The sequence below is a fragment of the Ascaphus truei genome, chromosome 18 (assembly GCF_040206685.1).
Source record: "Ascaphus truei isolate aAscTru1 chromosome 18, aAscTru1.hap1, whole genome shotgun sequence".
Lineage (NCBI taxonomy): Eukaryota > Metazoa > Chordata > Amphibia > Anura > Ascaphidae > Ascaphus > Ascaphus truei.
Window position 1 is genome coordinate 16,485,262 of NC_134500.1, and position 27,868 is coordinate 16,513,129.

A 27,868-nucleotide genomic window follows, 5' to 3' on the forward strand; every position below is an offset into this window, starting at 1 on the left:
TGAGTGAGCTGCCTTCACCTCCCCTCTACCCCCCCTTCACCCCCCCTTCACCTCCCCTCCACCCCCCCTCCCCTCCAGTGTCAGTGTCTCCCCGATACCCCCGGCCCCCCGGCGCCGCTACAGTCAGCGGGGGAGCGAGCGAGCGCCCGGGACACAGCGGGAGAGCGGCCACAACACGCTGCCTCCCGCCTCAGATCCACGTGGGACCTGCCGGACGGGTGAGTGAGCGGCCTTCACCTCCCCTCACCCACCCATCACCTCCCCTCACCCCCTTTCACCTCCCCTCACTCCACGTCTCCCCTTCACCCCCCCTTCACCACCTCCCCTCCACCCCCCCTTCACCTCCCCTCCACCCCCCCCCTTCACCTCCCTTCCACCCCCCCCCTTCACCTCCCTTCCACCCCCCACCTCCCTTCCACTCCCCCCCTTCACCTCCCCTCCACCCCCCCTTCACCTCCCCTCCACCCCCCCACCTTCACCTCCCCTCCACCCCCCCTTCACCTCCCCTCCCCCCCCCTTCCCACCGCCTCCCCCCCCTTCCCACCGCCTCCCCCCCTTCCCACCGCCTCCCCCCCCCCTTCCCACCGCCTCCCCTCCACCTTCCCACCGCCTCCCCTCCACCTTCCCACCGCCCCCCCCCTTCCCACCGCCTCCCCCCTTCCCCACCGCCTCCCCCCTTCCCAACGCCTCCCCCCCCTTCCCACCGCCTCCCAGCCCCCCTTCCCACCGCCTCCCAGCCCCCCTTCCCACCGCCTCCCCCCACCCCTTCCCACCGCCTCCCCCCACCCCTTCCCACCGCCTCCCCCCCCCCTTCCCACCGCCTCCCCCCCCTTCCCACCTCCCCCCACCCCTTCCCACCGCCTCCCCCCCCTTCCCACCGCCTCCCCCCCCTTCCCACCGCCTCCCCCCCCCTTCCCACCGCCTCCCACCCCCGCCTTCCCACCGCCTCCCCCCCCCCTTCCCCCCGCCTCCCTCCCCCCCTTCCCACCGCCTCCCACCCTCCTTCCCACCGCCTCCCACCCCCCGCCATCCCACCGCCTCCCACCCCCCGCCTTCCCACCGCCTCCCCCCCCTTCCCACCGCCTCCCTCCCCCCCTTCCCACCGCCTCCCTCCCCCCCTTCCCACCGCCTCCCACCCCCCTTCCCACCGCCTCCCACCCCCCGCCATCCCACCCCCCGCCTTCCCACCTTCTCCCACCCCCCGCCTTCCCACCGCCTCCCACCCCCCGCCTTCCCACCTCCTCCCCCTTCCCACCACCTCACCCCTCCCCCCCTTCCCACCACCTCCCCCCCCTTTCCACCACCTCCCCCCCTTCCCACCACCTCCCCCCCCTTCCCACCACCTCCCCCCCTTCCCACCACCTCCACCCTCCCCCTTCCCACCACCTCCCCCCCTTCCCATCACGTCCCCCCTCCTCCCCCTTCCCACCACCTTCCCCCTCCTCCCCCTTCCCACCACCTTCCCCCTTTCCACCACCTTCCCCCTCCTCCTCCTTCCCACCACCTCCCCCCTTCCCACCACCTCCCCCCTTCTCCCCCTTCCCACCACCTCCCCCCTTCTCCCCCTTCCCACCTCCTCCCCCTTCCCACCACTTCTCCCTCCTCCCCCTTTCCACCACCTTCCCCCTCCTCCTCCTTCCCACCACCTCCCCCCTTCCCACCACCTCCCCCCTTCTCCCCCTTCCCACCACCTCCCCCCTTCTCCCCCTTCCCACCACCTCCCCCCTTCCCCCCCCCTCCCTCCGCTCCCCTTTCCACCCCCCCCCCCCTCCGCTCCTCTTCCCCCCCCCTCCACCTCTTTTTTCCCTTTCCCATCCCACCCCCTCCCACACTTCCACCCCCTCCTCTAACCCTTCCCCCCCCTCCTCTAACCCTTCCCCCCCCCTCCACTAACCCTTCCCCCCCCTCCACTAACCCTTCCCCCCCCTCCTCTAACCCTTCCCCCCCCCTCCTCTAACCCTTCCCCCCCCCCTCCTCTAACCCTTCCCCCCCCCCTCCTCTAACCCTTCCCCCCCCTCCTCTAACCCTTCCCCCCCCTCCTCTAACCCTTCCCCCCCCCCTCCTCTAACCCTTCCCCCCCCCTCCTCTAACCCTTCCCCCCTCCCTCCTCTAACCCTTCCCCCTCCCTCCTCTAACCCTTCCCCCCTCCCTCCTCTAACCCTTCCCCCCTCCTCCACCCCTTGCCCCCCTCCTCCACCCCCTTCCCGCCGCCCTTCGCCTTCATGCCCGCCTTACCGCCTCCCCACCCCCGCCTCTGCCTTTCACCCGCCCTTACTCCGGCCGCCTCTGCCTTTCACCCACCGCCTCACAGCCGCTGCACGCACTCAACAGACACCCGCCACACTCGACACATATCTGCCGCCACACACACCTGCTGCCTCCCGCCCCTACGCACCGACATCACTGACCCACCGCCTCACACCCTAGCAGGACCCCCACTCACAGACAGCACTCACAACCCACGCGCCAGCCGCCGCCTCACACCCTTGCAGGACCCCCACTCACAGACAGCACTCACAACCCACGCGCCACCCGCCGCCTCACACCCTAGCAGGACCCCCATTCACAGACAGCACTCACAACCCACGCGCCACCCGCCGCCTCACATCCTAGCAGGACACACGACTCAGATTTTTACATCACTTATGGCACCAAAATATACATTGTACTGTGGTGTGGTTACAATAAACCATTTTTATACAACATCGTATTACATTTTCTTCCATCTTTCTTTTCAATATTATTATCCAACCTTTACAACAAATAGTCACCTATTGTTCCACGATTTATAAATAATACTACCTATTACGCATTTACATCCCGGGCAACGCCGGGTCTCTCAGCTAGTATATATATATATATATATATATATATATATATGTATATATATATATATATATATATATATTTCTGTTTCGTTTTGCACTTACCGGGATTAAGCAGCTGTCAGAATCACGAGATTTAATTTCCACATTACCCAGGTGAAGTATAGCAGCTAAAATTCGGAACATTCCCATCTGATATAAATCTCCAATACCTGAAAATGGCGAGATGCACATTGTTAAGTACACACATGTTCATCACAGACACAAAAAGGTTAGTAGTGTGGCACACCGCAAGAACCAAACATAACAAAAAACAAGTGCACGGGTCATAAAAAATAAATACAAAAAAAATACTTCACCCAAACCAGGACGGATGAAGAAAGATTCAGTACCCCAACAATAGTAATCAAACAGATTTGTAATGAACAAACATCATATCCTATGATGTATGTTCATTACAAACCATTCTTGGAGTGCCTAGGATTCCTTCATCAGACCTGGTTTGGAAGAAGTACAGTATTTTGTATATTTGTGTGTGTATGTGTGTATACACACACACACACACACACAAACACACACAGTAGGTAAGGTATACAGAACAGGGCACAAGCTGAAAGAGGTAAAGTTGAGTCAACTTCGAGTGCAGACCGTCTAGATATAGTTAAGTATCACTCATAGAATGAAGAGGCAGGCACTCCATATTTGTAGAACAATCACATTTGATTGAATTTCGACACTTCGGCGCCCAATGGAGCCATTCTTGAGAAAGGTTCCATTGAGAGCCGAAACATCGAAATTCTACATGATTATTCGACGAATATGGAGGGCCTGATTCTTCGCTTATAGGCAGATAGAGATGTATGTTGGTTAACAGAAATCTGTGACATCATCATAAGAGCGAGGAAATTAAAATGGGGAGTGGGCAGCACATATAGCAAGAAGAAATTACCATCGTTGGACAAAGATGGTACTCAACCACAAGTGCAATGTTAGGATATAATCACAACATAATCAAAACATTTGTTGGAGCAACAATATATATATATATATATATATATATATATATATATATATATATAAATATATATATATATATATATATATATGCAGAAAATAGCCGTGTTAGTCCAGTTGCGATAGTGCAGAATAAATGAGTTCTTCAGTATTCGGTGATACCTTTTTTATTGGACTAACAATTTATGTCATAGGACAAGCTTTCGAGAGTTCTCCTCTCTTCTTCAGGTCAAGCAATAGTATTGCTTGACCTGAAGAAGAGAGGAGAACTCTCGAAAGCTTGTCCTATGACATAAATTGTTAGTCCAATAAAAAAGGTATCACCGAATACTGAAGAACTCATTTATTCTGCACTATATATATATATATATATATATATATATATATATATATATATATATACACACACATATACAGTGTTCGACAAACCTATACATTTGCTCTCGCCCCGGGCGAGTGGATTTAACCCCCGGGCGAGTAAATATTGGCCCAAGCAGCACACGTTTGGTACTAGGTGGCGAGTAGATTTTTTTGTGTGGCGAGTAGATTTTTTGGTGATTTGTCACCCACTGTATATATATATATTATTATATTATAATACACACATATATATACATACACACACACACATATATATATATATACATATACACACACATACATACACACATACAAACACACCTACACTATATACAACAAACACACACTTCCTAAGGTGCAAATGAAAACATTTCCACCTGCAATAGAATACATCTGGAGTTTCACATTACCTAGCAAGGTGCAGGCCCGCCTGGTGTTTTTCATTTCTTTTCCATCATCAACTCCGTCTATCACAGGGTTGCCTCCTTGATTTGTATAATGGAAATAGTCTGCATTCCCTGTTGTAAACAGGTGGGTATTTTTTTTCTCGTTATAAGGCATTTCAAGACACACAGACACTTCCAAAGATCAATGCTGCATCCACACAATATGCTTTATTAAGCCACGTAGGATAGAACTCTGGCTATACGTTAAGAAACAGCCTTTGTGTAATATTAGTAAATAATGTCATTGCTTGTACGTGTTCACTACGGGCGGAGCCTGTGAAGCTTTCACAGTCTGGTCTCTTCAACAGTGAAATGGGAAACTGAAGAGAGTCACAATGTTTCAGCTCCTTAATCCCCACTTAACAAATGATTACAATAGAACCCCTGAACCAACACTTCACGGCACCATAACAATAATTACATAGTTACATAGTGTAGTAGATAAGGTTGAAAAAAGACATAAGTCCCTGAAGTTCAACCTCTGTTAAATTTACCAGCGGTGCTCAAACGGGGGGGGCGCGAGACTGCCGGGGGGGGGGAGGGGGGGGCTGGCACGGGGTTTACAGAGGCCCCGCGCGCTTCCCGAAGGCATTTAAATTAAGTGCCGGGGGAGCTGCAGGGCCTCTCTAAACCTTTACTTACCTTGGCCCTTGGCTCCGGTGGCTTCCTACACGCGTTGCCATGGGAACGCGGCGTCATGTGACGTCACGTTGCTATGGCAACATGACGTCATGACGTCGGAGCCAACGCTGGAACCGAGGTAAGTGGGGGTGAGGGGGGGGGGGCGCGGGGGTGAGATGACCGCCGGCAGGGGGGCGCAGGGAAAAAAGTTTGCGCCCCCCTGATTTAGACGACAGATATTTATCCTATATTTGTACGTACAGTATATTGATCAAGAAAAAGGCAAACAAAAATCCCCAGTGACTTACTTATAAGGGGGAAAATAAATTCCTTCCTGACTCCAATAATGGCAATCAGATTTCTCACTGCATCAACATCCTTCCCATGTTTACTTATTTGGTATATCCTTGTATACATTTCCTTTTTTTTTTAAATGTCCAACCTTTTTTTTAAAGATATCTATTGTATCTGCCATCAGTAACTGCCCTTACTGTAAAGACCCCTTTCCTTTGTTGCTGGTGAAATCTCCTTTCCTCAAACCTTAAAAGATGTCCCTGTGTCGTTTGTACACATAGAGCATTGTATAATGCTCAATGACCATACTAGAAGGGAAAATAGTGCTACCCAGAGTAAAATAAGACTGGCACAATAAACTTCCAATCTAATGTTGGGTAACTGAGGCTGAGGGACGTCCCTAAGTCAACACCGAGAAAGCATTAGTGACCGAGCATGGAACTGAACCCACACGCTTGTATAACCAACGTAACATCTATTCCTTCCCTCCTCAGTTGATGACTCTTTTTGGTCCATTCCTTATAGGACACCAATAAGCACCAATCCCTGATTTTAAAGGGCACTTTTGGTCTTCTGCCACACCGTGCTGCATTCCCCATGGTGGATCAATAATGCACAGCCAATGGTATTGAAATGGAATCTGTATTCAACATAAGTCAGGCACAGTGTGTTACTGTAAAGTTGTTGCTCTAAGGCCAGGTCTCCAGTAGTCGCAGCAGCGCGTGCACCACACACAAGGCACAGCCCTCTATGGGGAAGGCCCCAGTCGGCGTGTGCGTGTGCGTCCGCCACTGCCAATAGATAAGATTGTCTTTTGGCACGGTGGCTGAGCATTGGCCACGTCACGTCGGCGGTTCAGCCAATAAGGTCAAACAAGCCACGTGATGTCATGGCCACGCCCCCACCACGTCGGATCTCCTGCTCTCCACTCCAAGCACAGCCGCAGACCACTGGTCGCAGCTGAAACAGGTGCACGCGCTGCCAGATTCTCCGGTGTGCGTGCAGCTGTGACCACTGGGGCTGTACAATAGCTTTTAAGAGACCAACATGAGAGTTGTTCATAGATTATATTTTGGTGTACAGAACTTTCCAAAGATCACAGGTCTCACATTGGTTAGCTAAAAGAGAGAGGAGCGGCTCAGTGATTAAAGACACCGACTCTGTAAACACCGACACCGAGTTTGAAGTAGGGGAACCTGGCTCAATTCCCGGTGTCGGCTCTTTGTGACCTTGGGCAAGTCACTTTATCTCCCTGTGCCTCTGACACCAAAAACGATTGTAAGGGCAGGGATTGTTTCTGTAAATTTCTTATGTGCTGCGTACCGCGCGCTATACTGTAATTGTGAAGCGCTGTGAGCCCCCATTGGGAGAAAAGCTCTATATGAAATAAAATTATCATTTAAAGATACCACATCCTATAATGAATCTACTCTTTTACAGGACCAATAGAGCGAACGTTTGAACTGCATACGTACTGTGCTAATAACATGATGGAACCTGAAAGCAGCTGAACCCAGGTCACACCCCAGTGTCACTACTGCTTGCTATCTTGGGCAAGTTATCTCCTTGTGCCCCAGGCAGCAACATTAGATGGTAAAACTCTTCGGGGCTTGAAGACAATGTGCAAAATTCTCCAGTGATATATAAAAATAAATATTTAGAAGGGGGAGAAAAAAATGATTGGTACTATAATAACCAACAAATGTAAACTGATAATGCCCCTTCTAGTCCGCTAACATTGGTAGATGATTCTGGAGGTTCTTTATTTACATACCCAACCGTAGCGTCTTAAACTCGGGTAAAGCAGCAGACGCGCAGAGCTGGTAAAAGATGTGATAGTTTCTCTCCTCTTCTGCCTTAAAAGTAAAGAGAAATTGAATTACACAGCGGCAGACTGAAAGGTCTGTTTGGCAGGCTACTTGCTAGAATGACTTGTGATGGATTTGCAGAACTCAGCATAATTGCTGCGTAACATGTTCAGCCTTAAAAGCATAAATGCAGTCATTCTGTGACAGCAAGCGGGATCTGTGCTGCTAAGCAGTAAAACGCCTGGATCAGCACTCATATTCACTATATTAAAATAACATTGGGGAAAACTAGCCTCGCTAGTATCTCTATTCCTGGGGGTAAAATGCAACAACGCAGGGATAAAAAGGAACGCGTCTGACGTGAAATCAGGAAAGCTGTAGCAAACATTACTGTTATCTTCTTGTAATAGCACAAGCACTTAGATTGGAAGCTCTCCTGCCCAGGGATTGCTTGTGTGTTTGATGCACGCAGTAGCCGGGATTCATGAAGCCGCGATGCAAGACATCGCCCCCGATCTGCCATTCAAGTCAATGGATGTTAGCACCAGACGAGGAGCAGTGCCCTGCATCACGATCATTGTATCTTAATTCCCGGTAATCTGAGTGCTGAGTACATGGCTGGGGCTATATAAATACAAATATACATACGTCGCATTGCATGTCATTATTTTTTGTTATGAAGTTAACTATATAAGTGTATATTTAGGCTTAAACAAGGACGTAAAGCATTGACTTTGCTGAAAATAGAACGTCAGCATATAAATATTGTATATACAGTATAAATAAAAGTGCGTGGGCGCAAGCACACACACACACACACACACACACACACTTATTTATATAGTGCCACCAGTCTGCACAGCACTTTACAAAAGTGACAACACATTATAGGAAATGATAATACATTAGGAGAGGGAGTGGCTCAGTGAGTAAAGACACTGATTGACACTGCGTTTGAAGCAGGAGAGCCTGGTTCAATTCCCGGTGTTGGCTCCTTGTGACCTTGGGCAAGTCACTTTATCTCCCTGTGCCTCAGGCATCAAAAACATAGATTGTAAGCTCCACGGGACAGGGACCTGTGCCTGCAAAATGTCTCTGTAAAGCGCTGCGTATAACTAGCAGCGCCATACAAGAACGTGCTATTATTATTAAGCGCAACAAACATAAAATCAGACAACAGAAAAGAAACCCCTTCCCCGGAGAGCTTACAATCTAAGTATATACTATATATACACACAAATTGGTCTACATTCTTCAAAACATACCTGAAATACTACTCTTGATTTCTCCAGCAAGTAGGTTCTCATGTGGGCGCCAAGAATCCGATATCGCCTATCGAACCCAATCTCTATATATTTCCCAAAGCGACTGCTGTTGTCGTTCCTCGTGGTTTTTGCATTTCCTATGGACTAAGAAGACATGATATGGAATATTTAATGGCTTTGAGACCTATTCTGATCACGCAATGTGAAGTTCTTTCATTCATTTGGCAGCAAAGATTTTGCACAGGCAAAAAAAAAGTACTCAGGAGGACATGTACCATTAATAAGACAGCAATGTCTCCGGAGCAACACAGAATTCAATTTAGTTTCTCAATCGCTAAAAGCATTTTTTTGGTAAACAAAAACATCATCCTTTTATTAGTGTTAATGTATTACTCTAATACACATGACTTTTAAAGGTTATTTTATATTTGGGGCTGCACAGTAATGGGATAGGTCAGCGAGAAATGTGTGTTGCATCTCTGTTTTGAAATTAAACACGGTTTTCAATGTTAAAAAGTGGAATTAAGGAGAAGTAAATTAAAAAAAAAGGACAAGATTCCTCTGACGCATTTCGCACACATCAAGGCTCTTTGACAAAGCACCTTGTGGGTATGAAACGCGTCAGTGGAATCTTGATTTATTTATTTTTTACTTCATGGCATTGGCCGAATAAATCCTTTTTTTTACCTGTTGCGCACAGTCTGGCAGTGATTCGAGTTTGCAGTGCACCGCTTCTACCCTCCTGCGTTCCACTTCTGCCCTATGCTGGGAGCACGCCTGTGGAGTTCCTATTGGATCCGACTATGTGAGTTATTCAATTTATGGACTGAGTAATCATTCAGTGTTAGAAGGTGCCCTGTAATACTTCACATTGCCTTGTATTGCATCATATTCATTTTCAGAGAACACTTTTTTTCTGTTAAACTTCTGTCGTGTGCTATTTTTCCCGACTACTCCTGTTATCAGGTTAGAGCAATTCTGGTGCATATGCTTTATATCTTGCACTGCATGTGAGGTATCTTTTTGTCAAAGTGCAGGTCTCCTCTAGGACAGAGGTACAATTCCTCATTTATTGTAACAGCCAAGAACAGAGGAGGAACAACGTTTCAGGTACCTTGGGATGAAAGGTCCATCTGGGACCTGAAACGTTCTTTCTCCTCTGTTCTTGGCTGTTACAATAAATGAGGAATTGCATTGTGAACGTGTGAGTAGAGCTCTCCTTTGTACCTCTCTGTCTTAGAGGAGACCTGCACTTTGAGGAATTTGTTTGTCTATGTTGTGTTGGCTGCACAAGCAGGATTCTCCTCGCCTGAAACTGTTTCCCCGCACTTTGGATCTATGTATCTTTTTGTACCATTCATGTTTGATTGGAATCTATCCTTCAGTAAAATAGCTGATCACAGGACATACGTTGTTCTTTTTCACATTTGTGGAGTACTGGGGACTTTAGTTGTACTTTGATACAAAGCTTCATGTGCACTCTCTTCTACTTTAATGGCAATGCATCTCTGTGACTTATATTTGTATTAAAGTGTATTGTGTTCCCTAGCTATTAAGCAGCCGGCATGTTATGGGAACCGTGGATAAATGCAAGAACCTTAAAATTCCACTTAGCCACTCAGGAGGAAGCTTTAAATATTTCATTGGCCATTCCAAGAATTTGATGGCTTGCATTCCTTAAGATAATCCATCCGAATAGATTCTTGCGTGTGTGTGTGTATGTGTGACTGTAAGTAGACAAGAATCTCTAGGCTTTTATTGACTGAATGTAGTAAAACACGTTTTGGCCAATAATGGTGTTCTTCAGGGTTACTAAATACCCTCACGATATCAAATATATATATCCCCTTTGTAAGTGTCTACCGACTGCATTCCCATCTGTGGCCAGGACGCGTCACAGGCATGCAACGTGGCATGACAACGTCATGAACATTGATGTATGTAGAGTACACAACCTTATTCTGAATATAAATGTGTCATAAGCTTGTGTGTGAGGCCATTTGCATATCAATACTTTCACTGCCAAAGTAATGAGGTTCTGACCTCTGTCTGGGAAGGTGTTACTAGTCTGTGTACAACCTCTATTTCTATAGTACAAAGGCTAGACATTTGTATTCCGACAACCCTTGCAACTCTTCAAAGCAAATCTGTTAGTGGATAAAGGTCAGTGTAATTATTCATTGTTAAATATCATGGCCGTGACTGTTGAAGTGGATACAGCGCAGTTGTGTTAGAGGGAGAACAAGTGATAAAGACACTGCCTATGAAGTGGGAGAATCCATGGATGCATTAAAATGTGCACTTATGGACTAGTCCAGTTTTCCATTTTCTGTGTGTCAAATAAGAGTTCTCGAGGTCTGAGTGTTAACTTCAGCACCAAATGTAAGATGGATGATCAACAAGATACATAAATGTTTCCTGGGGCGCAATCATTCAGTCAGTGTAACTCAGCAGCTACAATGTATCCTGATATTACTAAAGGTAATATTATCTATTGTTATATGTTTACAGCTATAACTGCTGGGTACATTAACAATAAATGATCACAAACAGCAAAGTGTTGCAAAAATCTTGCACTGCTGTTGGAGGTGGGCTAAAACCTGCTATAGAAATCAAAGGATGCTTTAAAACTCATTAAAAATGGCATTAAGATTTGAATAATAATTTTAAAATGCACTTTGTATTATCTAATACTACAGAGCTGACTTTTTTTTTTTTTTTTAACATTTAGGATTTCACACGTTTTTCTGCTTTAAATCCTCTGCGTCATGCAGGCCAATAGGATGATGTTGCGGCTTCCTATTGGACGGCGTGAATTGGGAGCTTCCAACCTCCATTTTGTTTCCCCTGAGAGGACGGTACCGGGGCTACCTTCAGATGTAATTATCTCATGCACCAGAGGTTCCCCAGAGCTGAAAATAGCACATTTCAGCTTTTCCATCCATTGAACAGGATTGAACAGGGGATCTGCCATGTCACAAATTGCACACCTGCTATCTTGCTGACACTTATCTCCCCGCAGTGTCCGTAAAATGACTAATATCTCCCCTCAATCCGACAATATACCTTAAAAATAGGGCTTCTAAAAATATACGTTAACCCTTTGTGTACCCAATTATTAAAATATTGAATACTTGAATGGTATTATCGTGACGCCTCTTAAACCTACAACCTACAACCATTGAGAAAAAAAAAAAAGACAGGCAACAGTTTAAAGAGACCTAAAGTAGCACTTAAGGCTGCGGCCCCGCTGCCTGCTCTGCACACGTGTCTGCGAGGCAGGTGGCGCGTGCAGCCGAGTCCCCTGGTCTGCAGAGAGCTGCAGGGGGAAAGATAATGGGGGGCGTGATGGGGTAGCGGCAGTGACATCACCCGGCAGGTTCGCCCTCATTGGCTGACCTTGATCCATGACCCTCTTCATCAGGTGTGGCCAACTCCACTCCTCAAGGGCCATCAACAAGCCAGGTATTAGGGACATTCCTGCTTGAGCACTGGTGGCTCAGTCATTCTGTGCTGAAGCAGGGCTATCCTTCAAATCTGACTTGTTGGTGGTCCTTGAGGGCTCGAGTTGGCCACCCCCTTGCTCAACGTCATTGTTTCGTCTCGCTCAATTCCGGTTATACGTAGAGTCGGTTATACGTAGCCGAGTATGGAGGCGTCCTACAGGAGATAAACAACACACCCAATACAATGGAATGTATCCATTCATGTATCATCACTTTACATTCTTAAATCCGTCACCTTTCTGGCTTCACAGTTCTCTGGCACTCTTAAGCGCCTTGATTAAATAGCAACGTGAATAGTCAAAGTGTCACTTTTTAAGAGCTTGGTTTTACACAGTTTCCTAAGCAGCATGTCATCACAACCAAAGGGCTTAGGTCACTAAATTATTATATTGGAAGAAACTATCCAAAAATCCCTTTCTTCGTCCCTTATTTTTGGAGTACACTTAAATGGAGAAAACTTGTTTTTTGGGGGGGTTTTATTTAGGAACAAAAAAAACCATTTACATGGCATTCAACTCAAACCCTTTCATAGATGCAACATACCTTTTGTGAAACATATACAGCTTTAAAAATACAGACTAGTCTATTAATTAACCAACCCAAGCCAACTTTGGTTACATCAGAGCCAGTTAGATGTGAATAAATGTGTTCTGTTAACATTCAGCAGAGGAAGCAAATTCGCTAACTTTTAAAAAAAAATATTAACAGATGCACCTGTGTTACTCAGCAGTAGCCCCTAGACCAGTGGTTTCCAACTTTATTTTGGTTGGGGAACCCCAGAATTCGATTTTGAAATTCTGGGGAACCCCAACCCTAGCCCCCTGTCTCCCCGCCAAAATCGCCCTCCCACCCATCGCCCGTCTCTCTCTCCCCCTTGCGCATGTGCACACACTCACACTCTCCCAAATATTCTCCCACTTACACACACTCTCTGACCTCCTGTCGAGACCCGTTCAGCAGTGAAGAACTTGGAATGTGTGTGTGCCCCCTCCCTCCCTCCTCCCTGTGAGAGCCTGCTGACCGGAGCAGGCAGAGAGAATAGCAGTGAGCTGCTGGCTGCTGCTGCTTAGCTTGGAAGCCGCCGGGTCACTGCTATGTGGTGTTGCCGCCACGCCACCGGTCCTGGGACAACTGGGAGAGTTGTCTCGGCTCTCCCCCCTGTCGGCCGCGGAACCCTTGAGGGGTGCTCGCGGAACCCCGGTTGAAAATCACTGCCCTAGACAAACACATGTACGGATATTGGATTGGTCAGCGGAAAACATTGTAAGACTAGAGGTGGGCAACTCCAATCCTCAAGGGCCACCAACAGGTCACATGTTTAGGATATTCCTGCTTCAGCACAGGTGGCTCAATCAGCAGCTCAGTCTTCGACAGCCACTTATTGAGCCACCTGTGCTGAAGCAGTGATATCCTGCAAACCTGACCAGCTGGTGGCCCTTGAGGACTGGAGTTACCCACCCCTGGTCTAAGAGGTAGCACAAGTTGTCAACATATTTAGCATCCCTTTGTTAAGCATACACACATTTTTGGGACCATTCAGTAACGTGCCAGCAGTTTGACTCACTGTACATCATCTAATGCTACATGACAGGAAGGCTGTTCCACTCTCACCTCCATAATGGGATTGGATGCCAACACCTTTTCTTCAACATTCGTTTCGCTGGCAGAACCACTGACGGTAGCGAAATATCTCATGGCGTATTTGGCAGACACAGTCTTTCCTGCTCCAGACTCCCCACTTACAATGATGGACTGATTGCGTTCGTCTCTGTAACATAGAAGCGTTGGTTATTTTTCCCTCGCCAGCACGCACTTCTTTTATTCTTTATCTTATGAGCATTCGGGTTCGTCGCACGTAGAAGGTGAAAAAAAACATACGTTTAAAAAAAAAAAAAAAACAACTTATCAATGTAATTGACTTTCTTAGACAGATTCAATTTCCTAAAGAATCATTTTCAGTTATTTGCCTGTATAAAAAAAACAGTGTCTGGTTTCGGGGGTTTGTATAATTTGAATGCTAACTTGTAATTATTGTTCCTTCCTATTTAGATTTGTAAACTAATTTTGCCGCTATCATTAGCCAAACAAAACTCAAAAAAGAGAAAGGGCTCTGAATTAACAATTTCCTTCAGTAAACAACAGTTTACAAAGTGTCTAATCAACGTTCAGTCTGTGAACACAAAGACAGACATAAAACCTAGAGCACAACAAGAAAAATCTTCTTTTACTAGAATGGAATCTGATAAATCAGGAACAACCAGAATACAGCAAGCAAAGTAATCTGTTTATATATATATATATATGCAAATATAGCTGTATGCTCATCTGCAGGTCTGCAGACCTGCCTAAGACATGCAGATGAGCATACAGCTATATTTGCATATTTGCTTTCCTGTGGAGGGTTTTTGTCACTTTTTTTACTCACCATAACTTAACTCAGTATTGTGTTTTATATATATATATATATATATATATATATATATATATATATATATATATATATATATATATAAATATATACCTGTATATAAATATACATACATATACACACATATCACAGAGTGGTTATATGGACCCTTCCTCCCTTTGCTGGCATCATTCTAAGGCCAGGCGTATAGTGCCCGCGACGGGGTTGCGACGTCGCCCAAAAACAAATGCATTGCCGCCACCATGTGCGCTTGCAAAGCCTGTGAAGCTTGCAAAGCCTTGCTAATGCACTTGCAAAGCCTGTGAAAGCGTCAGCACGTGCGCCAGGGTGTGCGCAGTTGTCAACGTGATCGTATGTGTGACAGTTCAGGGACAACAGGCAGGAACAATGCTGACCGACAACAATCGGATGTGAGAGGCACCCAACAAAGGGCAGGTTTTCATCAGGGCTGATATTGGAGCTGGAGCGGCTCAGTAAAGACACTGACTCTAACAACGACAACGAGTTTGAATCAGGGGAACCTAGTTCAATTCCTGGTGTCAGCTCCGTGTGACAAGTCACTTTATCTCCCTGTGCCTCAGGCACCAGAAACTGATTGTAAGCTCATTGGGGCAGGGACTGTGTCTGTAACATTCCTATGTGCTGTGTACCGCGCGCTATACTGTCACTGTGGCGCGCTTTGTGTCTCATTGGCAGAAAAGCCCGATATGAAATAAAGTTATTATTATTAAAAGAGAAGTGTTAAGAATAATAATAAAAAAAAAGGATGCAGATAGTCCAAATCCTGCAGCTAACTCGAGTTTCCCACACAATTACTTTTAAGAGTAATAGATTTATTGGTAGGGGGGGGGGGAGAGAAGAACAAGTATTTACCTTTTTAATTTACTCCGTAGAAGGTTTTGGAGCAAGGAGCTGGCTGTGAGAAAAAGTCACCATCCAACTGTGGTTAACTTACTTCATAATGAATGGAAGAGACAGCTGTATATTGAATGGGATGTAAAAATAATGACATGGTCAGAAAAACGGAAACAATATAACCATGTTTCGGACACGGTCAGTGTTTTGCGGCTATGTCTCCCATTCATTAAGATAAGTGTGGGGGGGGGGTTGTTTACTATTTATTTTCTCTAATATTAACAATGATGGCGCCTACTCAGTATGCTGTGAGGCCGTCTTCCCCATGCTGGGAAGTATTTCAGTCCCATTCACTTAAATTGAGCGGACCTCGTCTCCAACAACAGGAAATGTGTCTTATATTAAATGGGGGCAAATGTGAGATATTTTTACATACATCATAAAATGCAGTGGGTTTTTTTTTTTGGGGGGGGGGGGATTTTCCAGAAAAGAGCGGGGGTTTGTCCGACAAACCTGGCCATTTGTTTATATGCTTCTTCCGCCACGGCAAAAATATGGGGATCCATGTCCCCCATATTCTGCCCGCTGTATGCGTTGATGATGTCCGAGCCATAGATGGGTAACTGTTCATAAGGGTTTATAGCGACGAGGACAATGCCTGGCAAGAGATGACAAAAACACAGTATTATTATTATTTATTTGTGAAGCGCCAACATATTCCGCAGCGCTGTACAATGGGGGTGCAGAGTTATGTATATTACAGAACCGTAAACATTTACATATAAGTGGGAACAGACCTGTATACACAGATACAGAGAGGTCACGAGGGCCCAGCTTGTGAGAGCTTATGGAAGCATCATTATCATTCCAATGCTTTATCAATGAGGCAGAAGGGCTGAAATGTTCTTTTGGTATAGAGAACATGGTCTACCGAGAGAGCGCTCAACTCCAGTCCTCAAGCCCCCACCCCCTCCAACAGGTCAGGTTTTCAGGCTATCCAGGCTTCAGCACAGTTGGCTTAATCAGTCCCTGCTTCAGCACAGGTGGCTCAATTAGTCATGGCTCCAGCAGAGGTGGCTCAATCACTCAGTCCCTGCTTAAGCACAGGTAGGTCTTTGACGGAGCCTCTGATGAAGCCACCTGTGATGAAGCAGGGATATCCTGAAAACTTGACCTATTGGTGGGTGGGGGGGGGGGGGGGGGGTTGAGGGCTGGAGTTGAGCACCCCTGCCCTGCAGGATCAGATATCCCTGATCATTCAGTAACAGAGTACGACTCAGCAGGACAACAGAGAATATAAAAGGCTCACAGTAACCAAGCCATAAGAAACCTTCCAGTCCGTTTACTTCATTGCGCTTTGTGACTTAGCACTGCTTAGTCAACATGGCCCATACGTTTTAATTAAGCCTGATGGTATCTGGTCTGGGAAAGACATTCATTGTAGCAGCTCTTGGTTTAGCTTGGTACAAACTCGAATGAACATAAAACATTTTACAGCAGAGGGCAGCTGTAAGTGTCCTCGTTTCAACGGAAGAGTCTTATTTCATTAAAACAGCGGCAGTGCAGAGTCATCAACGATACCATCTTCCCAATTCAATGAAAACACTTGGAAATAGAATTAAAAGGGCATCTAGTCCGGCAGTATAAGAATCTGGACACCCACGTTAAAAGGTCCCGTCCACCCCTCCCCATCACCACCGATCCTCATCAAGCCACGTCCTTGTCTTTTGAAACCAGACTGCAAGGTCGTTGGGAGACTGATTCATTCTGCCCAGTTCCCTTTATTTGTAGCAATACATAAGATGACACCATAATAGATCATCACGGTAGTAATAACAGTAAAACTGGACGTGCATAGGTGACTAAATAAGCTATTGGGCTAAAACTCTGAAACAAAAACCAACAGACCTACTCCCATCTTTACTGTCAAAATTCATTTTTATTTAATGTTTTAGTTTATATATAACCATTTTAATGGGAAAATTGGAAAAAAAGAGGCAGTGCACTGCCCAAAAAAGCAGGAGGCGGCTCACAAGTAAAATCAACCGATTTTATCCCATAAGTGGATCCGACATGACCCCCAGAACAGCAGCACACCTACGCGTTTCGGGCCGTATGCCCTTTAATCAAGGTGACCTGACACTTTAACACTCCAACGTTTTTCCATTTTCTTAATCTCTATTTGACTTTAACGGCCTTTTTCCATATTCCCCAAGAGGCTGTTTGGGAGGTTTTCCTTGTTGACCTCAATGGGGATATTTGTCTGAAAATGGCCGCGTCGGTGGTTATGGAATTACCTCCTCCCCCAATTCTATGTCCAAGATAATCAACTACTACAGAATGTACGCCAAATGTATATTGTGGAAAAAAGCATGAATACATTTGGCCCGACAAGAATGCATTATTCCAGAACGAGTCAATAAAACAGAATTTATCTTCCGCCACGATCACCTGCCATTCGGTCAACGAAAGCAACAGGAACTTGGCAAACACTTACCACAATAAGTATAAATAAGTTTTGAGTCTATAAACCGGACTTTGAGATTGTGGAGCACCGCTGGTTCGTGCAAATAACTGAGGGCAGTCAGGTCATTTTCTCCGACAAGAATATCGGGGTTTCTCAGCGGTGGAAGCTCTTTGGTTTTGGAATCCAGACGGAATTCCAAATCCTTGGGACAAAAAGAGAAGACTGAGAACCTCGCTCTAAGAACACAAAATTACTTGGATTTTTTCCCTGGCCTTGATACTTAAAACATTGATAGCACACTGGTGGAGATGTATCAATATAAGGAAAGTGTGGATAGAAGTCTGTTTTTGGCTCATTGCTTTCAAGTGTTTCCTACACTTAACCCAAAATCGTTGGATATGAGGTTTTAAAAAAAAGTGTAACTCCTGCTGACTCTCCCCAAATCATAAGCTGGTGCATACAGCGCAAAACTTGGGGCAAAGACTATATACATTGATGCAAAGAGACGCTAGAAAAAATGATGCAATTTGTGCGCATTTTGCTCCAATTTTGCCAGGATACATCACTCCCAATGTCATTTTTCTAAATTAGTAGGTGCTTCAAATGCATCTTAACATCTAAGAGAAATGGTACATCTTTGCTCAGTATATATACAATAAAGTTATCGCAGTCAGTAACACCTGTCAAGATTTAAGGGAATCGAGATTTCAGGTGGTTCTGAAATGTAAAAAAAAAAAAGTGTTTAAAAAGTAATGTTCGGTTCATTACTGAATGGGAAAATGTGCCTCAACTATATATATCTTCTCTGAATATATTAGTAATGGAACACTCTATATAGTAATGATTAGCTGGAAGCCGCAACTCAGATTTGCAACTGAGCAATAGAACGGCACCAACGTCTAAATCTGTACTTCCTACCATGCAGTGCTGACTGAGGAGTAAAGACACGACTCCAAATGCAGTGGCTACTATTACAATAATATTGTAAAGCAGGGGTGCGCAAACCAGAGGTGCAAGATTTTCAGGGGGGTGCAGCAGTTACAGAGGTCTCGCGCTCTCTCCCAAGGCATTTCAATTGAATGCCAGGGGCCGTGCGAGGCCGCTGTAACTAACGTACCTTGCTTCCAGCGACGCGTCGTCATGGTAAGCCGACGGCAAAAGACGCTGCCGGGTCACGTGACATCGCGTTGCCATTGCAGGGCGCGAGCAGGGGAGGAGAGTAGGCAGGGGGGCGCAGTGGGAAAAGATTGCGCCTCCCTGTTGTAAAGGACCAATCCCAAACGGCCAATTTTTGGGGCGACTTTTGTTTGTTTTTTTAACCTAGGATTGAAGCGGGGGGTCTCCGGATCTGAACCCCATTCATTTCAGCTCTGGGCACCCCCTGCTTCCGGAGATACCTCCAAAGGGGGTGCCGGTATCCCCGGTGTCAGATTTCCCACTAGGCCCCGGGCCTAAGATGGCAACATTTTGGGGCGGCAAAAATGTCCGCCCCCATTTACATTTACCGCGCTCTCGAGCCTATCGGACCTAATGGGAAGGGACTTACTTACCGGTGCCGGTCATCTCCGTTCTGCCGCCCTGCTTCTTCAAAATCGTGCATCAAATGGCGCCGCGGACGTCACAAACGACGTCTCATTGCGACGTCAAATGACGTCCATCGTGTTACCATGGTAACGCGACGCCGTGCGACGTCCGCAGCATCATTTGACACTGGATTCTGAAGGGGAAGCAGGGCGGCAGACACAGGCAAGTGCCTAAGGGCTTGTTATCCCCCCCGCGTCACGTGGGCCAATACGAAGCTGCACCGGATGACATCACAGCTTCCTATTGGCCCACAGGGCGCTTGAGCTTTGAAAAGCGGCCATTACGGGAACCCTGCTAACCGCGCGCGTGGCATCTACCGGCATGCCCTGGGGAGGTATGTCCCTTGAGAAGCAGGGGGTCCCTCCTGAAGCCGGGGGGTCCCTGGAGCTGAAACTAACGGGGTTCAGCTCCAAAGACCCCCTGCTCCAATTGTATGTGGAAAAATAATGCCATGCTTACACTAAAGTAATATTATCTGCAATTAAAGTGGCAACACGGTTTGCGTTGTTATATTATTCTTTAATAGATGCAGCAGATGCTTAGCTTTAAGGATGTAATTACCTAAGCTGCGGATCGGTTGGCTCACACAATATGGCCGCCTATTTCAATTTTTTTTTAAACTATTGCAGTGCCTTTGTGAATGGTTGCTATAGCAACCCAAGGATGTGTAATGCATTAAAACTAATTTAAAAGGGCATAAAGTGTGGGTGGAGGGGAAAACAATTCAGTATTATCTAATACTACACAACTGATTAGAAAAGCACATATAGGATTGTGAATGTGTTGCTGCTTCAAAGCAATACGTGAAACTCCTAATAATTAAAAAGATATATATATATATATATATTCTTGGCGTCACGTTTTAATAAGGAAAGACCGTTATAAATGCACCCCCCACCCGTTAATAAAACAAAATAAACACCCTCTTACCTGGCCTTCCTCAAGACGGAGGTGAAGCAATTTATCCCCGGTTTTATAGTCCTTAGTAAGCTGTGCGGACTTCCAAACATCGTCTGGATCAGGGACCCACACCCTCGCGTGCTGCAACACAGACAAACATTATCGTTGATGCATTTTGATATTTGCACAAGATGCAACCTTTTTTCTTAAAGCCGTAACCCCCCCACCACGATTTTTTATATATATCATTGGAACCGGTGGGTCCTCAGATCTCAAACACGTTATCGTTAGCACCAGGGGATTCCCCCGGTTCCAGAGATACGCACCGGTTTAGTCTCTGGTGTTTCTTCTTTCCCCCCCCCCTCCCCTTTTTTTAAAGGGAATTCAAAATGGCCGCCAGAACGCATGGGTCTTACAGGCCAATAGGAAGGTGCAACGTTGTTGCTTGCGGCTTCCTAGTGAACAGCTGTTTAAATGACCCGAGGAAATACCGGTAGCGTAAATGGTATCTCGGGAACTAGGCTAAAAATGGCGCGGTCCAGCGCTGGGAAATCCACCGGTTCTAATGCAGTAAAAAATAAATCAATAATAATTTTTTTTTTTTAAAAGTGTTAATTGCTGCTTTAATACATTAAGACAAACATATTAAATGTATACACATTACAATAGGAGACTGAAATGCCGGGTTCAGGGCAGTGGTGTTAACGCTATACTCGGAAATGAGACTAGATCGGAAACAGACAATTAATTAGCAGAAACGTCAGATAATTACTGATGAATGGATCTTTATTTCCAAAATATCAGCTCCTACTCATAGGGTTGCCAGGGGTCTTCTCCAAAAATAGTGGACACCATAGTGAAAGGTGTGACGCGCTCGAGGCTGGCGCACACACACACACCTCTCACCATTCCATGCCATTTCCTCCTCTCCTTGGCCCCACCCTCAGGATCCTGACACCTCCTCCTAATTGGCTGCATTACCCAGCAGCAGCCAATCAGGATGGCGAAAGCTGCCCAGCCCCTAGCAACAGCCCTGCTCTCTCCCAGCTAAGGGAAATCTGAGCCCCCCCAATCCAGTCAGGTTACTACGTCCAGAGAGGTAATACCGGACACATACCTGTCCATTATTACCTCTACATTTTTACTGAACAGTCCGGTTCAATACCGGACACCTGGCAACCCTATATACTCAACATGTAGAAGGATTTAGTCCCATTCATGTAAGTGGGGTTACAATCTCTTAAACATAGGGATGATGTTGCCTTTACAGAATAAGGAATAGGGGCTGTGGTCTTGCCGAGGTTCACAGAGAAGGAGGATGTGAGTTAATGCTTTGGGGAGTTCAATGGACAGTAATGCTCAACAATAGCAGTATTAACAGCAGCATAATCATCTAGTAACATTACATCAGGAAATACAACATCTATGCCATTAAAGAGGCAATACAAGCATGCGATTTTGTGCTTTTTAAAAATAGGATTTAAACAGGGGGTCTCCGGAGCTGAATGCTGTTAATTTCTGCTCCGGGAACCCGCTTCTTCTGGAAATACAGACCGTAGGGGGTACCGGTAGTCGCTCTGCCTGGCTAGCCGGGTTCACATAATGGCAGAGTTTCAAAGCTCGGGCACCCTGCGACCAATAGGAAGACTTGTCATCATCCGTGTGGCTTCCTATTGGCTCACGTGACGCGGGAGCTTTAAAGTTTGAGGAGATACCGACACCCCCCTTCGGAGGTGTAGATCACGGAAAGCAGGGGGGAGTCCTCTGAGCTAAAAATTAATTGGGGTGCAGCTCCAGAGACCCCCTGCTTCAATCCTATGTTAAAAAATAATAATAAATAAAAAAGGGCATGAATTGCTCCTTTAAAAGCATAGTTCATAAAATGCGTCGGGTGTGTAACTGTAGCGAACAATGACACAAAAACAGCAAGAGTCATTTCCGCGGGAGACATAACACAGACGAGAAGAATGGATCCCGGTAGGAGTGTCCACAGATTATACTATATGAGAATAATCAACAAGCTGTAATCAAAGTGGGAGACGGGGGGTTGCCGCCTTCTACTGAAGGCCAACCCGGAGAAAAATGTAAAAAAAACCTTCTCTCTCTCACCTGCAATGCCGCATTGCCATGACAACGGGATGGTACGTGATGTCACATAGCGCCCCATTGTAATGGCAATGGGCGTCACGTGACTTCACGGGGCGTTCCGTTGTCATGGTAACGCGGCGTCATTTGACGCCCCGCCGCCATGTTCACTGGAGTTGTCGGGGGAGATGCGGGAGAATGCCGGAGACGCCGCCGGACCCCGCCGCCACCCAGAGATTAAGAAGCTGAACCCGTAGCCCAGAGGCAAGTGCCCAAAACCCGTAGTCTCTGGGTCAAACCCAGAGTGGTGGCAACCCTGGTGGGAGAGCATGACATGCGAAATATGTGTTCCAACTTAGTGCTGAAATGCAAGATATTGGGGGCACGAGTTAAACACATTGAATAAACACACTACATGCTGTTGTGATGGAAAGGTTTCATTCGACCCACTGTCTGAGACACCTACTCTATTACAAGAGCTGCTGACAGGGGATACACGCGAGGCAAATAACTACAGAGAACGTATACGAGAGCGCAACTCAGCAATGGCGTCCGTATCAATGGGTGCCGAGATTAAAATCACCGCCTGGAAATGATCCATATTGTTTTGGAATAGAGCACATTATTCTCACACCCCTGAGGTATGGGAGGGAGCTGATGCTTTTAAGACAGGAAACCAAAGCATGTAGACCCTGAAGATTTGCTCATTAGATGGGCGCAAATAAATGTTCCACCTTGCAACATATATCAAATAGTCCACGGCTCCGGATCTTGTCACAATTTATTCAGAGACAATAGAAAACATCTTTCACAGCATCATTTTGTTTACCCTGCAGGGGGGAATACAGTTCCCCTTCTGGTAATTAAATGGAGGGGGGTGGGGGGGGGGGGAGAAAGTGTTAAAAATAAATGAAAAAATCAGACAGGGGCCACAGCTGCTCTCAATGACAAATAGTATAATTAGTTAAAGACGGCTACTAGAACTATAAACTAGCCCAAAGCGCTAAAGAAAACGTATCTGTATAGTGCAGGAGCGGCCAACTCCAATCCTCCAAGGCCATCCACATGGTTCAGGTTTTAAGGATATCCCTGCTTCAGCACAGCTGGCTCAATCAGTGACTCAGTCATTCTGACTGAGCCATCTCTGCTGAAGCAGGGATATCCCCAATACTTGGCCTGTTGGTGGCCCTTGAGGACTGGGGTTGGCCGCCCCTGGTAGAGTAACAGTCATGAGCAGGGTTAGCAGTGCCACATTCCTAGACACGGGAGTCGTTCTTCTTTTCCCTAGCATGTCCAGGCTCATACAGTCTTGTCTTGTACTAGCTGCTTGAGAAAAGTACTGCACCTCGTCTGAAAACTTGTGCGTACAGTATATAGCAAGAGAATGCTGGCTTATAGCACAATGTACATCTGAAAACAGTGGTTTATTTTATGGCCGTGTCAAAAGAGTAAATGTCCCTGTTACAGAGAAACAGATCACTCGCCATAACCTAGAACAGGGGCGCGCAAACTTTTTTTGCGGCGCCCCCCCCCCCCCCGCCTTACCTTCTCCGTTGGCCGCCTCCCTCCTTACCTCGCGCGGCGTCAAATGAAGCCCCGGGGTTGTCTCACGTGACCCGCGGCGTCATTTGACGTCATGTTACCAGGGAAACCGTGACATCACATGACCCTGCGGCGGCATTTGACGCCGCGTTGCCATGGTTACGCGTGCTGAAGCCGGTAGAAGCACGGTAAGTAGAGGTTGCAGAGGCCTCGCATGATCCCCCGGCATTTCATTTAAATGCCTGGGGGGGGGCGGGGGGAGAGCGTGGGACCTCTGCAACTGCCCTGCCCCCCCCAAAAAAATCTCCCACGCCCCCCAGTTTGCGCACCGCTGACCTAGAATAAAAAGCGGTAACAGGCTTTATGCAGGAACAAATTAATTGGATTTGTGGAATTAAGATATTGTAATGTCAAATTTGAAAACTGACACAAAACAATTCAATTGCAAAATGTTTGCTAATATTAACTATTCTGCTAAGTCATACAGGATAGGACAGGGTGGGAAACTCCAGCCCTTAAGGACCGCCAACAGGTCAAGTTGGTAGGGTTTCCAAGTGTCCAGTATTTGGACACTATCCAGTAAACAAATGAGAGGTAATACTGGACATGTATGTGTATACTGGTATTACCTCTCTGCACATAGTGACCTGACCAGCATCAGGATGTCTAAATAAATGCTTTATAAAGTTGAGTTTGAAGCAGGAGAACCTGGTTCAATTCCCGGTGTTGGCTCCTTGTGACCTTGGGCACGTCACTTTATCTCCCTGTGCCTCAGGCACCAAAAACATCGATTGTAAGCTCATCTGGGCAGGGGCTGTGCCTGTAATAATTCCTATGTGCTGCGTACCGGGCGCTATGCTGTAATTGTGAAACACATTGAGTCCCATTGGGAGAAAAGAGCTATATGAAATAAAGTGGTTATTTATAACGGATTTTCTGCAGTAGTCTGTCCTCAGATAAGATCCCAAAAAAGATAAATATTTGTATTTTTTGGGGCTCACACCAGCAAAAAAATAAAAAATAAAACGTTTTAAAAATATACGGAGAACTGGGAGGTCCTTCGAAGTTGGGGGGATCGCACCAGTTCAGGTACATTAAAATAATAATAATAATTAAAAAAAAATGTTTTTATACATACAGCAGGGTCCCAGTCATGCGGCAGGTTCCGTTCTAAGGACCTGCCGCAAAGCGATAATTACCGCAAAGCGATAATCGTCGGAAAGCGGAACGTGCGATTTTCGTTATGTGCGCATGCGCAGACCGGCAATGCGCTGTTCTACGCATCGCAACATCGTCCAAAAAAAACCCATTCTGCGCCTGCGCGACCACCGGACCTGCCCGTTCTGTGCATGCGCAGAAATAGCGGCCCCCTTCTCGGTACTCCGTATCGGCGGCTCTCCAAAAAGCGGGGCGCCGAGAAGCGGGGCCTGCCTGTATAGTGTTTTTTTCTGAGCAACATATCAGCTCAGTCAGTTAGTCCTTGTGATGCATCTGTGGAGGAAGTCAAAAGTCAGACAGATCACCATTTGACATCATAATCACTCCACCATCTACTGGCCTGGAACATACCCACATGCATTTCCATTGGTTATAGGAAATAAACATGTTCAAGATAAACCAAGAGTGCAAATCTTTTGGACCCGATCCCTCTTAACCAATATAATATTCATATTGAATAAACAAAATCAACCCGCACACTGCATGGAACAGCCAGCAGGCCAACAAGCTGTATTAAGCATACTCCTCCCCACATCAAGGAGGCATATCTGAGTTGAGTGTATAAAGCTAGATGTCCAAGTGCGGGCCGGTTGGGATGTTTGTGGGGCTCGGTGCAGGGTCTCGGCTGTTACATTCTCCAGCGGGATAATGTTAATATCTTGCCCACTGAGCATGTCCGATTATTATTTTCTTTGGTCTTACTAAATAATAATTACGGGCTTTTGGGGTTATCATGGTAAACTTTACACCTGGGAGTACTCAACTCTAGTCCTCAAGAGCCCCCAACAGGTCAGGTTTCAAGGATATCCCAGCTTCAGCATAGGTGGCTCAATGAGTGAGCCACCTGTGCTGAAGCAGGGACTGATTGAGCCACCTGTGCTGAAGCAGGGACTGACTGAGTCACCTGTGCTGAAGCAGGGACTGATGGAGCCACCTGTGCTGAAGCAGGGACTGATGGCGCCACCTGTGCTAAAACTTTGATATCCTTAAAACCTGACCTATTGGCGGGACCTTGAAGACTAGAGTTGAGCGCCCCCCATTTGACTACAATGGGCTCTGGATAGAGCTTCCTTTTAACCTCCCGGACATATAATATTTCAAATGCTTATATCTCCCGAACGAAGCATCTGGTATTTAATAAAGAAAAACAACTTTGGAAAGGGCAGGGAAGAAAGGGCATAAGAGATCTATTAAAGTAATATATATATATATATCTCAGCGTGCACGGCTGGTTTAAAAATGTACATATTTTCCAGAGGATAAGAATAAAGCAGTGATGGGCTACACTTCGATACAGATGTTTCACAACCCAGCCTCTTTTTACTCTATCACATATAATGCAAACAGGACACGAGTCCTTGGATAACACTGAATGCGTTATATATTCTGTTACAGCTACACAGATCCCCCATTTATAATGAGCCCATGTAAGAGGAATTGCCATGGAGACAGAACTGCCTGCCGGGTCTTCCACATGAGAAGCGAACAGATGTTCAAAGCCGCACAAGCTGGCGCATAAAAGGCGACTAGAAGATAATTCTATTGGTGCTGTTTTGACAGCTATTGTTTGAAAACAGAATCCGGCCAAGTGGGGGTGGGGGTGGGGGGTGGGGGGTGGTGGACTCAGAATAAAAGATGGGAATCCTAGACCTTTATTTAATCCCCATGCAGCCGGTTGCATTTTGCCACCTACAGTAATGGAAAGGTGGCCAACTCCAGTCCTCAAGGGCCACGAACAGGTCAGGTTTGCAGGATATTCCTGCTTCAGCCCAGGTGGCTCAGATATAATGAATCTCAGGGACCAACGCCGTCTGACATTTTAATCTGGTCTGTAACTGTTACATACACCTATAATATATTCTCTCTTAAGCCGCGCGTATAGTGCCCGCGAAGGCGACGCGACGGATGACGTCACCGTCGCCGCTAGCGAAAGTTGTAATTCGCTTTCCGGCGACCAGGTCTTTGATTGGTTCAGAGGCTGTCACATGTGGCGACAGCCTCTGGAAAATCAAATTTGACCGGCTTCCAAAATTTGCGCTGCTCCCGTTGCGTTGCGCTTACTACAAGGGCTGGGACCCGCTGCGCCCGGCGGTGCGGGTGGCCGCGTGAGCGCTACTCAACATGTGATGGTGCCCTCTCGAGCCAGTCCCAGTCCCTCCTCACTACACGCTGTGACGCGTCAGCCGGCGGGGGATACAAGAGAATTGTAATCCCAAGCGGCGACGCGTCACGTGATGTGGCTGTGAGCCAATGAGGAGAGGAGGCTTCGGGGAGTGGGGAGGAGAGGGAAAGCGGCTGCAGCACCCAGGGAGCCCGCCCCCCCCCTGCTCCCTCCCACAGACTCTCTCCTCATAGTCTGCAGTGTAAGCAGATGCACGCGATGGGGGTACCCCTGGCAATGAGGAGGGGAGGCTTCGGGGAGCAGGGAGGCTGCGGGGAGCAGGACACACATGCCTGTCCTCACACTCATTTACATGCAGGGCCTGCGGGACGGGGCCCGGCTTCAGGGCAAACTGAGGGGGGGGTGGACTGGGGGGACTTTACTAAACTGTGGAGATACTGTATGTCAATTTTATATTCCACTCCAGCACACGGACACACGTCATGGCCGCGCCCCCCCTCGTCATGGCCCGCCCACCCGACCCGTTTG

At 46.9% G+C, this 27,868-nt stretch overlaps 1 protein-coding gene across 5 annotated transcripts in view; it reads right to left on the bottom strand.

The window, feature by feature from the left end:
* MYO5A (myosin VA) overlaps positions 1-27,868 on the bottom strand; it is a 121,832-nt gene that overhangs the window by 64,722 nt on the left and 29,242 nt on the right. For all 5 annotated transcript variants that reach the window (XM_075575704.1, XM_075575707.1, XM_075575706.1 and 2 more), the window contains exons 2-9: positions 20,404-20,514; positions 17,920-18,091; positions 15,936-16,080; positions 13,751-13,907; positions 8,634-8,777; positions 7,335-7,416; positions 4,610-4,717; positions 2,931-3,037 (exon numbers count right to left, since the gene is read on the bottom strand). In XM_075575704.1, coding sequence (XP_075431819.1) covers positions 2,931-3,037; positions 4,610-4,717; positions 7,335-7,416; positions 8,634-8,777; positions 13,751-13,907; positions 15,936-16,080; positions 17,920-18,091; positions 20,404-20,514 — 1,026 coding nt within the window. The remainder of the gene's footprint in view (positions 1-2,930; positions 3,038-4,609; positions 4,718-7,334; positions 7,417-8,633; positions 8,778-13,750; positions 13,908-15,935; positions 16,081-17,919; positions 18,092-20,403; positions 20,515-27,868) is intronic.